The sequence below is a fragment of the Bos mutus genome, chromosome 10, assembly GCF_027580195.1.
Source record: "Bos mutus isolate GX-2022 chromosome 10, NWIPB_WYAK_1.1, whole genome shotgun sequence".
Taxonomy (NCBI): Eukaryota; Metazoa; Chordata; class Mammalia; order Artiodactyla; family Bovidae; genus Bos; species Bos mutus.
Genome location: NC_091626.1, coordinates 70,594,417 through 70,609,026, shown reverse-complemented (window position 1 = coordinate 70,609,026; position 14,610 = coordinate 70,594,417). Strand labels below are relative to the sequence as shown.

General features: G+C 47.4%; 1 protein-coding gene across 2 annotated transcripts in view; it reads right to left on the bottom strand.

Moving 5' to 3' along the window:
- Positions 1 to 120: 120 nt before the first annotated feature.
- VPS39 (VPS39 subunit of HOPS complex) overlaps positions 121 to 14,610 on the bottom strand; it is a 46,985-nt gene continuing 32,495 nt past the window's right edge. Inside the window, exons 11-25 of one of the 2 annotated variants that reach the window (XM_070378168.1) lie at positions 13,779 to 13,908; positions 12,362 to 12,504; positions 9,746 to 9,889; positions 9,140 to 9,281; positions 8,385 to 8,471; positions 7,981 to 8,054; positions 7,561 to 7,659; positions 6,858 to 6,975; positions 6,220 to 6,348; positions 5,504 to 5,606; positions 5,251 to 5,296; positions 4,001 to 4,150; positions 3,700 to 3,834; positions 3,355 to 3,446; positions 121 to 1,844 (exon numbers count right to left, since the gene is read on the bottom strand). In XM_070378168.1, the coding sequence (XP_070234269.1) occupies positions 1,691 to 1,844; positions 3,355 to 3,446; positions 3,700 to 3,834; positions 4,001 to 4,150; positions 5,251 to 5,296; positions 5,504 to 5,606; positions 6,220 to 6,348; positions 6,858 to 6,975; positions 7,561 to 7,659; positions 7,981 to 8,054; positions 8,385 to 8,471; positions 9,140 to 9,281; positions 9,746 to 9,889; positions 12,362 to 12,504; positions 13,779 to 13,908 (1,746 nt within the window). In that variant the 3' untranslated portion in view covers positions 121 to 1,690. Of the gene's footprint in view, positions 2,146 to 3,354; positions 3,447 to 3,699; positions 3,835 to 4,000; positions 4,151 to 5,250; positions 5,297 to 5,503; positions 5,607 to 6,219; positions 6,349 to 6,857; positions 6,976 to 7,560; positions 7,660 to 7,980; positions 8,055 to 8,384; positions 8,472 to 9,139; positions 9,282 to 9,745; positions 9,890 to 12,361; positions 12,505 to 13,778; positions 13,909 to 14,610 lie in introns of both variants that reach the window. The other variant, XM_005903978.3, reaches the window with a different exon arrangement.

Genomic DNA, 14,610 nt, shown 5'->3' with positions numbered 1-14,610 from the left:
TGGACCACCAAGATTTTGATTGTTAAGTTGGCATTTCATTGTTATTTTCATCAAATCCCACAGGAAAGGGGTTGGGGGAGAAGAGACCCAGACAGGCTTGGTTTCTTACTTAATGATGTTTATTATGAGAGCTCTGCCAGTCCTCACTGTAGTGCGTTTATCTCCAGCCTTCGCCACACCTCCGTGGAGGGCAGAGTGTCTAGGGCAGGAGAACGGAGTTCGGGAAAACTGGGTTGTTTATATACTCCAGCAGGGAAGGAAACACGTTTTTTATTCTATTGCTTCAAACACGTGTGCCGCACAGGTGGTGGGAATGGAAGGTGCACACGGAGGCCAGGAAGGCAGGGCGTGTGGGCTGGGCCAGTTTCAGCTGCTGCTCCAGAGGAAACTCAGCCTGGTGCTCAGAACTGGTGCAAATAGGGCCCAGGGCGGCCCTGCTTCTTAGCAGGGGCATGGCCAGTGGGATGTGGATCTTGTGATGTGCTGTTTGGCCTCCCAAACCTGAGCAGGGTCCCCCATCTCTGTGAACAACGTTGATGGCTCTTACTCTTGTCCCTTCAGACCCTCCATGGAGGGTGGGCCTGTAAGGAGCCTCGTCTACACCACCAGCAAGTCAGGCTACAACACAGGCCCCAAACAGCACGATGCTGTGGTTTAAAAAGGATCTCAGCGTATCAAGGACAGGCCACCAGAGAAGTGTCAGTATCGGGCACTGTCATCTACCCTCAAAACTGTTGGACTCTGGGGTCATGGTGAGTGTCTAGGCCCCCAGCGAGGACAGGACAGGGTGCGCTCCCTGTGCGTCTTCAGCCTGCAGTGCTGGGGACTCCGCCCGTGGGCTCTGGGGCCCTACGGGAGGCGGGGTCTCCCCTGAACAAGGGCTCCCCCAAGTTTGGCGGTGAGTTTTGTCAGGAGCTCCTGCACTCCAGCAGCATTCTCGGCTCTCCCCAAGCCCCCTACAAGCACACCCAACGTTATCATTGTCAGTTTCTGATCTGATCGTTTCCTGTGTGCAGCAGGGATCCCCCTACCATCCATGTCCCAGCGCAATCCTCCAACCCTTGCAAAACAAAGCTGAAGAACAATGGTCAGGCCAAAGTGGGTGGATGACATGGGCTGGAAAGAGAAAGGCGCCCAAAGCACGAAGCACTCTGCTCAGCAAGCCTAAACCAACCTGCCCTGGGGGGGCTGGAGGATGAACCTGGAGCAGGAGCCTCTGCAGACATCTGCCAAGAGGCAGATACCCAGGGCAGCCCACCCTGAAAGCTACTGTCATACTCTGCCCTGAGAGCGATGCTCTTCTAAGCTTCTGGGCATGGAGTGTACAGTCCAAGGAGGTTCTATTTACAACACATGTGACAGTCAGTTATCAATGTATTCCTAGAAATCAGGAATTCCTCTTGCTTCTCATTTTACCTTGTTCAAAATTCCTGGCATCAGGAGAATGGGAGAGAAAGCCTGGGTGGAGCAGTGAGGGGAGAGATAAAGGAAGAAAATAAATAGAAAGAGAAGGAGACTGAAAAATCAAGAGCTGATGGAGGACACTGGTGAGGGGATGCAGGGTCAGCAACTACAAAGTGACCAGCGTTACCTAGAGGGCGGACCCATCCGGCCTCTGCAGTCAGAGGGGCTCTGGGGCTTCTCTGCTCAAGGGACTCCAGGCAGCCAAGCTGAAGGCTCCTGTGAAGTCCTATGCACATCCTAACAGAAAACTGAATAAACAACTCCCAGGAGGGTTACAGACACTTGACAGTTTCCATATTTGGGTGACTGGAATGCAAACGCAGGATGGTGCCTTTCCCATCTCTTCCTGTCCAAGCAGGTATCCAATTCTCTGAAATTGCCTGCAACATAATGGTATAAAAGGTGTAACTAATTTCTTTTTCTATCAAAAATCTGGCAACATCAGAACACAAGTCTGAATAATTCAGAAATGTTCCAGGGCTCAAGGTAGCCAGTGTCCAAACAGGGAGACTCCCAGCGGTGGCAGCAGTCCCGATTCCCAAGGCCGGGGCTCTCCCCTCTGGGGTAGCCAAGCTGTCCGCTGCTCAGTCCTCGGCCTGCTGGGCTCAGGTGTCAGCTGGGTTGACCTCTTTGGAGCAGAAGTAATGCACGACCACCCCATTGGGGTATCTTGCAAATGCGCTGCAGGGAAGGAAAATGACCTGGGAGTGACGGCTGCCTCTAAGAGAATACAAGTTCTTACTGGAAAAGGCACCTTACCAGGAGCCACCCCAGAAGCTACCTACTCTAACCATAAAGAGCAGTGCGGCCACCATCTCGGTCACATATCCAAACAGAGGATGAGGTCCACTCCGTTCAATTGCATGGGGATTTTTTTTCATTTATTAAATTAAAAAATAATTTACTGAAATATAGTTAATTTATAATGTACCCATCTCTGCTGTATAGCAAAGTGACTGAGCTATGCACATATACACCTTCTTCTTTTATATTCCTTTCCATAATGGTTTATGCCAGGAAACTGGATATAGCTCACTGTGCCATACGCGAGGACCCTGTTTATCCATTCTGAATATATAGTTTGCATTTACCAACCCTAAACTCCCAGTCCATCTCACTCCCCCCCACTGCCCTCTGGTGGCCACAAGCCTGATCTCTGTGTCTGTGGGTCTATTTCTGTCTTGTAGGTAAGTTCATTTGTGCCAGATTTTCGATTCCACGTTTAAGTGGCACTTGGCTTTCTCTTTCTGACTTCCTCCACTTGGCATGACACTCTAGTAGCAGGGGATATTTCCTACTGCCATCAGTGTGTAATACACAGCCAGACAGGGCAACGCACCAGCCTGGCTCAGCAGCAGTTTACTGAGCGCCAACTGCCCTTCAGAACAAATTTTGGGCTAACTCTAACAATGGGCAGTGGGTCTTTCTGAAGGGAAGCATTCTTCCAGCCATAGAAGTAAAAGGACAAATCACTCTTCCTTGGAGGAAGGGGCACTAACTAGAGTATATGCCTTAAAACAGAATGATGCTGCTTTAGGATTTTACTCAGGTCATGAGGCAGCAGGTTGAAAGACTTTTTCTTCTTTCAGAGGTGTATCCTTAAAAGATAAGGACCTCCTGGCCACATACAGCTCTCACACACCCCGTGGTACATGTCACTGTTAAGCAGCCAGAGGGAAAGGGCTTTATGAGCAAGAAGTCAAGAGCCCCATGCTACACATTTCAGGCCTTTAAATTCTCAAAGCACCCCACCCCACAGACACACCAGAAAACATGGCCTGCCCTCTGGAGGCTCAAGTACTAAAAGCGGCCCAGATAGCCCTCAGCTGTTCTCTCCTCTGGGGTTAAGGGGCTGAAATCTACCCTGAGCAAGCTATGGGTGAGGCTCACCTGTTCCCAATCTTCTTCTTACACACCATGCACACCTTCTCCTCTGTGATGATGCACTTCACCTGCTGGTGCAGGATGCGCTCTTCCTGGACCTGGGAGCAGAGAGATTGGGGGGGAGGTCCCACTGTCTGGCAGACAGGACAGGAGGAGGGGCCGGCACTGCCTCACCTCCCAGCCCACAGGGGCTCCCTAACTGAAACACCCATAGCTACGTGCCCAGCTGGTTACCGATCAGTTTGAGCCACAGAGTTAAAAAGCACCAAGCTCTGCCTCTGTCTCAGGGGACGTGGTAACGGCCTCACACTGAAAAGTACAAGCCTTCACTCGCATCTGGAAGGCTCATACCCTCAGGAACTCTGCATGGAGAAGGTTCTTGAGCACTTGGTTGAACCGTTTCTTCTGTGCATTCTCTTCTAAGACCTTTTCCAGAAAGATGCGTATGTCGTTAATCTGAGTGTTTGCGGGCAGCAGGTTGATGGCCTGGGGACGGGAAGAGAGACGGGAACAGGGAGAGGTGGGACAGGAGTGAGACTGAGAAAATGCCTGACGTCGCGGAGCCCTCAAACCCCCGTCCCTCCTGCCAGCCCCTCCTGTGGTTCCACGCTCCCCACATGCGCCCTCCATCTCTGCGAGGAGAGCTGCTGACCTTGGTGGTGTCCAGCTTGCTGTGGTGCAGCTCTAGGACCTGCAGGGCGGCCTGGAGGTTGGCTTGTGGCTCCAGCAGTTCCAGCTTGATCGGCCCCAGGCAGTGCACGCTGGGGGGCGACAGGTACATCCGGAGCAGGGACAGATACACCTGTCTCATACACAACAAGCCATGCACGCATCAGGCCGGCAGCAACCCTCCCCAAACCCTCAGCGTGACCACACCTAAAGGCAAGAGGGCTGGTCTGGAGGAACTTTAAAACGCAGCATTTTTCACCTTTTAATAAATTTTGTAAAGTCTGTTGACTGAAGATGTCAAAAATTAAAGATTGTGTGGGACCTCCTGGGCGGTCCAGTGGCTAAGACGCCAAACTCCCAATGCAGAGGGCCCAAGTTTGATCCCTGGTCAGGGAACTAGGTCACACATGCTGCAACTAAGAGTTCAGAAGCCACAACAAAAGATCCTGCATGCTGCAGTGAAGATCAAAGATCCCAAGTGCAACAACTAAGACCCGGTGCAGTCAAATAAAGAGAAATAAAATATTTTAAAAGTTAAGGATCGTGTTCTTTCTGAGAGGAAAAAAAAATCAAATGCCTTGTATTGTTTAGCATTATACTGCTAACAAAATGACTCCAAGAGACTCCTCATTTCCTTTGGCTTTGAAGGCTGAGACCTTGCCATGTATAAGCCGATGCAGATGAGCCCAAGATGAGATGCTGCATCTCCTACTGGACCCACACTAGTGTTTCTCAACATTCTGGGCTGTGCTGTACATCGATAAGCAGCAACTCTGGCCTGTACCTCCTAGATTCGGGTAGCAAACCCCACCCCCCCAACCACTGCCAAACAATGGCCATCAAAAATCTCTCTACACGTTGACAGGTCCACACGGAATTTATGCAGAGCACACATGGGCACACTGTAAGAACCATCAGATGTTCCTTCTCAATAGGCTGGCCAGGAAATTTATTGTACAAGTTGAGACTGTTTTAAGAATAAAGTGGCAAGGGCACTACAAATAATCACACGGATGACAACAGACCAAGCCAGAACCACCCCGAGCAAACCAAGACTGCGGTCACCTTGCCGCTCTCTCAGCACGTGTGCGCAAAATCCATCAGGGCCCTAACCCATGCCCTGTCTTATGTCAGCAATTCCTGCCAGTGCACCTGTGGCCCAAACCAGAGGGCGCTGGCTATGCTAAGAGGGGCAGTGCAATGCCCGTGTGCGCCCTGGGGCCGACTACTTACATCTTTGTTGCCATCTTTGTTTTGGTCATAATGCTTGTGGCAGTACCTGTAAGGGAGAGAGTGATCAGACAAGCTCACATGTAGAGGGCATGGATGCTGCCTGAGTGAGCAGCCTAATGACAGCACAATCGGGGGCCAGCACACGAGGTGACCTCGCTTCAGCTGCAAGTGTAGGGGCGGCTTTCTCAGCCTCTCATCTCTCTGCAGTGCCTCTTTTACACCCCTGGGAGGTGGGACGGCTGGGTCAACGTACTCTTCAGCCATCCTCGTGTCTTTCAGGACGTGGACGTAGATGAAGAGAGCTTGTTCATGTTTCCCCATGCGTCCCAGCAGGAGGGCACGTTCTTCCAAGAGGCCTGTGGGGGGAAAAGAGTGGAAGAAACCATCACCATGACCAGGCAAGCCCAAGGCCAGGGGCTAAGCTATTAGAGGAATGACAGGGATTCTTTTCAAGGAGAAAATTACTAAAATTTTTAAAAGTGAGGAGGAAGAGGACTATTTTAGGTGGTACTTTATCTCATCTTTTCCTGTGATCATTTATAAATGGGAGAACAATACTTGATGATCAGCTAAATGCATAATAAGCACCTACAATGTGCCAGGCGCTTCAGCTAAGGGAAGCAGACACCTGGTCTCTGCTCTCATGGAGCTTATACATCAGGCAGATGTGTCTTTTTCAGACAAATTATTCCAGATTACAGAAATTGCTAAACAAGAACTTGGCCAAGAACATGTACTGAAGCAACGAATAGGTTTCAACCTGGCTAACAATTAGCGTGTGGTTCACACCCAAAAGAGACTTCTCATAATCATGGTTCAAAAAGTGAGTCTTCAGAGAGGACAGAATAGGAGCACAGGCCTGAAACACATGGTTTTTCCCAGGCCCAACTTTTGGGAGGGTTGGGGAACTGGTATAAGGGAAGGATCCATTTTGCATTATCTTTTGCTAAAGTGGCTAAAGATACCCACCATCAAAAGGAAAATCACAGATGAGCCGGCCTGGGTCATAGTAGCTGGAAATTTCCAGGAACATAAGGAGCTTCCGTCGGTATTCTCCCAGCTCTCCTTCCTCCTCACCAGCAGGGACTGGAGCTTTGCCTTTAAAAGAAACCATGCTCAACATGAAAGGATGCTGTTGGGCAGCAATGTGTGGTGTCATCAAGAAAAAACGAAGGGGATGGGGTTCAATGATGTCACCACCATGATTAGAAAGGGCCTCCGTGATGCTTTCCAGTTGGCCTTCTCTTAGTTTATGGTCTCTGTATGGCCCCAAAACATCAGCTTGAGAAAAAAAAAACCCACCAAGCTGCTTAGAGAAGCTTTCTGATAGACAAATCTGTTCCTTATCAGCACAGCTGTCACTCTGCATACAGATCTACTCCCCCTCCTCCATAGGTGATGCCCAGGAAGGCTCAGAGATGCCCAGATCCAGACACCAGCCCCCAAGTCTCACCTGTGGGGTCACTTAGCTGCCTTGGTGCCTCTGAGGCTCTTCCTGCCCACCTGGGCCTGCAGAGAAAGTCTGCTTCTCTACCCCACCCATGGCCCCCTCGGGTCCCAGCTCACCTCTAAGGCCTGGGGCCACCCCGCATGCTGAAAACTGGTACCTGCAGGGAAGGACAGGAGATACTCCTTCATCAGACCTTGCACCTTCTCGCAGTACAACTGGATCAGGCAGTTGTGGAACCGAGAGCCAGTCTCCTCCCAAACGTGGATGACATGTTCCTGGGGCGAGAATGGTCTGCCTGGTGCCTCCATGCTGTGGCATGGCGTGGCCCAGCCCATTCGCCCAGGCTCCCTCACATCTTTAAGGCCCAAAAGGTCCCATCCAGACTGTCCCCTAATTAAGATTACCATGGGACAGTTCTACAACCCAGCAATATCACGAATTAGCATCTCAATTTCCAATCTAAGCTCCTTTATTAATTCTGTCTCATAATCATCCAAATCAGCCCATGTAATTAAGGTTAAATATTTACATTTTGGTACTTAGGACTGATTTGGTCATCCTGTGGTCACAGTCAAGTCTGGCTGTACAAATGTGGCTCTGGTATGTTTTTCTCCAACATGTTCTCTCCTCTTTTATCTCTCTGTACGTCACCTAGGTTTAGAAGGTAGCATCAAAAAGTGCCATCTCCAGCTTGGTCTACTGGGCTGTCTTCAGAGGAGACTAAAGAACCCTCTTCTTTACAGTCCTTCCAATCCCCAAGGGACACAAACCCTAATCTGAACTGGCTAATCACTGTCTCTTACAGTCATAGGTCCTGGGTTTGATCGAAACTTATTAGTTCAGATCAAAAAATATCTTACCAGATACGGAATAGCCAGACCCTTAAAATTCTCCACTAAGAAGCCCAGCACTCGGTCTCGTGGCAGAGACTCCACCTCTGGGAGGTCCTCAGTAAATATCTGTTGGAATAAAACCTGAGTTCCAGCAGCAGAACCACCTGATGGCAATCCTTCCAAACATACATGCACACAAGCGTAGGGTCACATGGACAGACAACGAGGCGGGAAGAGCACCTGTGGCCAGTCGGTGTGGGGCAGACTAGGTCTCCTGGCGTCCGCACCAGGCTCTTTCTACTGCACTCCACTGCTGTCCCATGTGTTCCAGTCTTGGAAACACCAGAGAAGTGCACAAACCCTTCCTAGCCCTCCACCCACAACTGTCTAAAATACAGTCAGAACCAACCGTGGTACCCAATAAATCCAAGGGGCTCCATGATCTACCTTCAGACCATCCTCTGGAAAGTCTCTCAGCACCCACACCGAGTAGGAAAAAATTAGATGCAGATTTTCTGTGCCTAGAGGGAAAAGGAAGACTTGTCAGCAGGTGAAGTCCACCCACTCTGCCCACAGGACCAGGAAGGCAGGTACCCAGGTTGCCCAGGATTTATCATCCAGCGAAGTTAGCTCTGTCCAGTCACTCAGAGATGCTTGGACCTACCAGACTGGCTACACACCAAGGGGCTGTTGTGGTTCCACCAGGGGGGGGTACTTTCACCCCAGGAGGAACCCAGCTGGGTGAACACAAGGAAGGGAGGGGACTGACCAGCCAGAATCAGGAAGGGAGAGAGGTCAGGTTCACTTGAACACAATCCCCTCCCCTTGCCCCTTCCACGAGCTGGACTCACCCAGATGTTGCAGGTACTGCACTGTCCGCTCATGGCCTTTCAGAGGGGAATTTGCTTTTTTGGACTGGTCCACCAGCACCTGCAGAGCTGGCCATGAAGCCCAAGAATAAGGTCATGAGCCCCTTCCAGAAGGTATATCTCCTTGGAGAGTCATCACACTGTACACAGTTTTCAGCGGGAAAGAGGTCTTTGCAGCAGGCCCCTTTGTCTTGTCACTAATGTTAAACCAGGCACCTATACGCTTACTTATCTCCAGCCCTCGCCCACCTTTCAAATCTTGTGATCACAAAGTACTTTGCCTAACTTGTTTCTTTCAAAGAAGTAGAAATGAAGACTAAGTAAAAACAGATGACCAGATCTCCTCCCTAGCTTCCCCTTCAGTAACCCTGTGAACAAGATGGTAGCTAAAGAAAAATCACAAGAAGTCGACAAGCCCACACACAGTAGGGGATAGGGGGGACTCTGACTCCCTATCCCAATGAGTAACCGATTACATCCCTTTTTCCTTTTAAAAGCTTTCATGGCTGAGCTTTGAAAATCTTCACATGTGGTTTTTGGGGCACTCCACCATCTCCCCAGATTGCCAGCATTCTCATTAAAAGCAACTTTCCTTTGTAACATTTGCCTCTCTCTCGTGTATTGATTTTTCAAGCGGTGAGCAGCCAGACGTGATTCCACAACAAACACCTCAGTAGGCTTCCCCCAGACAAAATACAAGAGACCCTCTAATCACGGATGACCCCTGCCCCGGTCACCTTTCTCGTGGAGCCCCTTCTTCTCGTACAGGATGATCAGCTCACTGTACTTGTGAGCCTTCTTCAGCACATGCTCGCTCTCTTCGATGTGGCAGTGATTGTTCTCCAGACGCAGCAAGGGGGCCACCAGGGCCACGTTCGTCTGCAGGAGAGGCAGGACTTCAGCAGGAACTACTTCCTGGGGAGGCCCTTCCTCCCTCAGCCCAGGCCTGCTTCAGGCTGAAACACCAGGCATGCTACACAAGCAAGAGAGAGCAAACAACCTTTCCAGGACTACAGGTAGGAGCTTTCATAGCCTTTATGCTCTTTCACACAACATTTTGTAAGAGTGTGGGGGTGGGGGAGGGGGAAGAGGGGAAAGAAAGGGGAAATTTTCTTTGGGGAACTGTCCCTATTCACCTTGTAGCACCAACCCCAGTCTTGGCAGAGAAGACCAGCCCACTCTAAGATTCTGGGTCAACATCTCATCTTAACCCCTCAATTCTAAGAAGCTCAGGTCAAGAGTAGGTGGTTCCTAAGAACAAATACTTCACTCTTACTAGTGGCAGGGACCCCGGGCTAGGGAAGAGAGAGGATGGCAGGGAGCCGAGTGCTGGGAAAACTCACATGAAGGTAGCATTTGAGCAGGGTGGTGTCAATGATCTGCAGCAGCTTTTTCTTGGATTTGATGGTAGGAGTCCCTTCCATGAGAGGGGAGGTGCTAGACTGGTGATCAGAGTCATTCAGCTTCTTTACCAATTGGCTGCGTTTCTGCCAAGGGCAAAAACGCAGGGTCAAGGCCAGGCTTAAAACTTCCTTTATCATCTGAGCTATCAGGCACTTCAAAATACCTTCAAATCAGATCACACCTATCCACCCTCATCCCACATTGGAATTTATCAGGGGTCAAAAATAAGATGCCTACCAAATCACCAGATACAGTAACAATGATCTACTATTTACTACACACCAGGCACTGTGTCATGCAGTTTATAGATTTATCCTATTTTAAATCTAAAACAAATACAGGTATTATTAGCCCCATTTTATAAGCGAAGAACCCAAGGCACAGATGTTAGCTACCTCATTAGTAACAGAGGCTGACTTCAAATTAGGGTCGGATTCCAAAGGGCTTGTTTTTATTTTTTTTTAATCAACTTTATTGAGGTATGAGTTATATACAATAAAATGTACCCCTGAAAAGTATACTATCAGATGCACTTTGACAGATATATACATGCATGTAGCCACCACCCCAATCAAGGAACAAAACATTTCTACTACCCTTTAAAGTTCCCTTGTGCTCCTCCCAAAGAATCTCACCCACTCCCTATATAACTGATCTGATTTCTATCGCTAATGATTACTCTTTCTCTATTTTAGAACTTCAAATGGGCTTTCCAGGTGGCTCCGTGGTAGAGAATCCACCTGCCAATGCAGGAGACACAGGTTTGATCCCTGAGTTGGGAAGATCCCTTGGAGGAGGGCTCACTCCAGTATTCTTGCCTGGAAAATCCCATGAGCAGAGGAACCTGGTGAGCTACAGTCCATGGGATGGCAAAGAGTCAGACTGACTTAGCGACTGAGAATGCATGCTTTCTAGAACTGCATATAATGGAATCATTCAATTTGTACTATTTTGTGTCTGGAATGCCCATGGTCTTATTTATTCTACCATCTCTCTGGCACAAGGCTGATGTCAATTACCTCCACACATTCCAAACTCAGTGGAGAAGGTCGGGGAAGACTGTGCTTGGGGTCCTAAAGCTAAGATATTGGAAATAGAGGGTCTTCTGTGATGCTACATGCTTGGGACACTTTCTGCCCCAGGAACCTTTTTCACTTGGCTCATGGACTGTGCAGTGTGCAGACAGAGGCAAGCTGGTGTGCTCTTTGCAGGCTGCCAGCCAACCATGGAGCCCAATGTCAAGCAAGTGCCAAGACGACAGATGCCTGAGTGGACCTGTGGGACACCCACTGACCCAGAAGCAGGTAGTGGGTAGCTGGCTTACAATTTTCCTAGCAATACTTATGCCCCTCCAGGACACCCCTTACAAGTCTGCAGAACACTTATGGGAAAAAATTTTAATAAGTTCTCTGACTCTGAGTCAGAAAGGATGACATGGTTAGATAGCATCACCAACTCAGTGGACATGAATTTGAGCAAACTCCAGGAGATAGTGAAGGACAGGGAAGCCTGGCATGCTGCAGTCCACACGGTTGCAAAGAGTAGGACATGACTTAGAGACTGAATAACAACTGACTCTGAATGGGTGCATAGGAAAGAAATAACAGCCTTAAGCACGGAAATTTAGGGTTCAGAGACTTCAATGGAGATATTAGTTTTAGTGCTGATCTGAAAATTTCACTTATCTGCCTGTAACAGTAAAGTGAAAATAATTTAAGTCTAAGTACTCCCTCTAAAAAAACATGTTATAGAAGAATACTTAATGACAGGGAAGGACTTTCCTAATATATGGCTAAATGCTTTAAAAGTAAGCTATACAACAGTATATATCTTGATATCCATTTGCAATTTAAAAAATCGGATAAATAAATAAACAAAAATTATTCACAAGTACATATTAAACTCTAGAAGGACAACACTAAAATGTTAATTACTTTTCTCTGGGTGGTAGAGCAATAAGCGATTTTTTATTTTTATTTTATACTTTTCTGTGTTTCCCAAGTTTTCTGCATAGAGCAGGTGTTTTTTTCCCTAAAGTATAACTGTTCCCCCAAAGTTTCTTTAAAACGCTTTTCTTTTCAATCAATTAAACTTTTCTCTTTTTAGTTCCTATAAGAGCTTAGTGTGAATCTACCAAGAACTGAGTATGCTTCCTGGTACTAGGATTTGGCAAAAAAGAGCTCTATTCTATTGTTATAACCCAACAGCCAATACAGGAGACCTAAGAGACACGGGTTCAATCCCTGGGCTGGAAAGATCTGTGGAGGAAGAAATGGCAACCCGGTCCAGTATTCTTGCCTGGAGAATTCCATGGACAGAGGAGCCTGGCAGGCTACAGTCCTTGGGGCTGCAAAGACTGAAGTGACTTAGCAAAATGTGCATTCTACAGTTAAGCAAGGAGGTGAAACAGAAAAAATGCACCCCCCTCAGACTTCTACAGTGTTCACTTCTGGAACATCTGTGGCGTTAAAGAAGCCTCCCCCTTCCCTGCCATAGAGAAGCAGGTACTGAAACTCCCAGGTGAACTCTTCCATATGCTTTGGGATCACACCTACCTGTGTCAGGTAGTCAATTAGAGCTAAGTGAGCCTTCTCCAGCTCAGCCCCAGACAGCACAGGCAGTGGGTTAGGATACTGCAGCTGCTTCCTGTAGTCTGTGGGCAGCAGGTCTGGGTACAGGCCCATCACATGGGTAGGATCTACATGGAAGGTGAACATGATTCCCCAGATAGAAGCACAGCAATTTAGAGAGAAACTAAAACAAGACTATCACTACAGCAAAATAAGTTCCAGATTGACTTTTTTAAAATGACTCTTAAGTTTACAAAAACTCAAGCTATACACATATATTTTGAACACTAAACATTATAATGATTGCAAGACGCTATTCTAAGACATATATAGAATTAAAAATGAAAATTCATTAACTCACTAAAAGTAAAGAAGTAAAAGGAAAACCTGATAAGACAGTGAAGCTGAAAAGATCACTAGACTTAAAAAATAAGAAGAGTGTGTGTGTGTGTGTGTGTGTATAAAGGAATATTAGTAAAACAAAAACACCAGGCAATAGGCTATGGAATACACTGGTAGCATATATGGCAGAAGATAATAGGTTGATTATATAAAATTAATTCACACAGATTGGTTTAAAAAAACATAGGATTTCATTTGATTAATGGGCAACAGACATGATGACAAGAGAATAATATAAATAAAGGGGAAAATCTAATCCTGGCCAATCAGATTCCTTTGATCTTGAGAAACAGATTTAAGGATGACAAGCAGTATGGCACACACCAACATATACTCAATCTGACACGCTTCTTTTACGTAATGTTGATACTCCTCCACCATGAGGTTCCCTTGTGTGTTCCCTTACCCTAACTTGGAAAGCCCTTGTACATCAACAGAACATGGGGAGAAGTGATCACCCTAAAAGGCACTAAGACTTCTGGCTAGGTCTCTTGGATCACCAACTCCAGGAAAAGCCAGTCACTCTGCATAAGGACATTCAAGCAGCCCTAGAGAAGCCTGTGTGCTGCAACTAGAAGAAGCCTGCACACCACAACAAAGACCCAGCGTAGCCAAAAAAAAAAAAAAAAACCTACTGTTGTATCCTACTAAGCTCAGGTCAGTGACTTTTGTCTAGAACTGCAGTCAATAATCTGATTACTAGATGACAAAATACACGTCTGTTGTCTCCAGTGACTTTCTGTTACCTTCCTCTAATGGCAAGGGCAAAGCATCCTGGAAAACTGGAAGTCTGTGTATGTGAATGAAACCAGAGTCATAAGATCAGGGCTGTAAATATATAGTCACATGGCCACCCACAGGATCCTGTTAAGTACAAAGATCAATCTAGATGAGGTTAACTTTCCGCATTCTCAGAAGTCTGATATCATTTCTCCCCATTCTTTCCAGTTTCCCCTCCCTGAGTGTAGTTCCTCATCCCGAGGCCATACCCACTTGTTACCTGTGCCAAGTTTAGCAAAGACCTGCATGGACTCATCAAAACGCTTCTGGCAGAAGAGGTTGAAGGCATACAAGTTCTTGATGTGATGGATCTGTTGCTGCTTTTCACTGTCGGAATCATCTTTCATTTCCTAAAAAGAGAATAGAATAGGGAGGTGCTCACTCACTCAACCAACATTTTTTTAGTATCTACCAGGTATCAGACGATATGCTGGAACATGTATATGCCAGAGGGTACAAAGCAGTCACGTGGCTCTGACCCACAGATTGCCCTTACAGTCTAATCATAAGTAACTATGCAATGAAAACACATTAGGACTTCTACAAAATACCTGACCAGTACTCCTGAAAACTGTCAGGATCATGAAAAACAAGGGAAAACTAAGAAATTTCCACAGGTCAGAGGACACTAAGAATGTGTGACACCTAAATCCCTGTGATTTCTGGATTTGAACCTGGAACAGAAAAAGGGACAATTAATGGGAAAACTTAGTGAAATCTGAATGAAATTTAGGGTTTAGAGAAAAAAAATCAAAACAAAGCAGAGTGAGTGATGATAGAACCACGTGGGTGGGGTGTTCAGGTCAGCCCAGTGTGAACAGTGGGTTCAGGAAGGTTCCCAGGAGGAATGTAAGCTGAGACACAAAGGATGAGCTGGAGCTGGCCAGGTGAGGGTGGCAGGTGACAGATGGGGAGGGGAGGGCATCTGAGGCCAAGAGGACAGCACATGTGCAAGACCCTAAAATGACAGAGAGCATGGCGTGCTCACAGGACAGAAGATGTTGACCATAGCTGGCATGATGTTCACAGTCCTGTTCACAGTATAAGCCAAA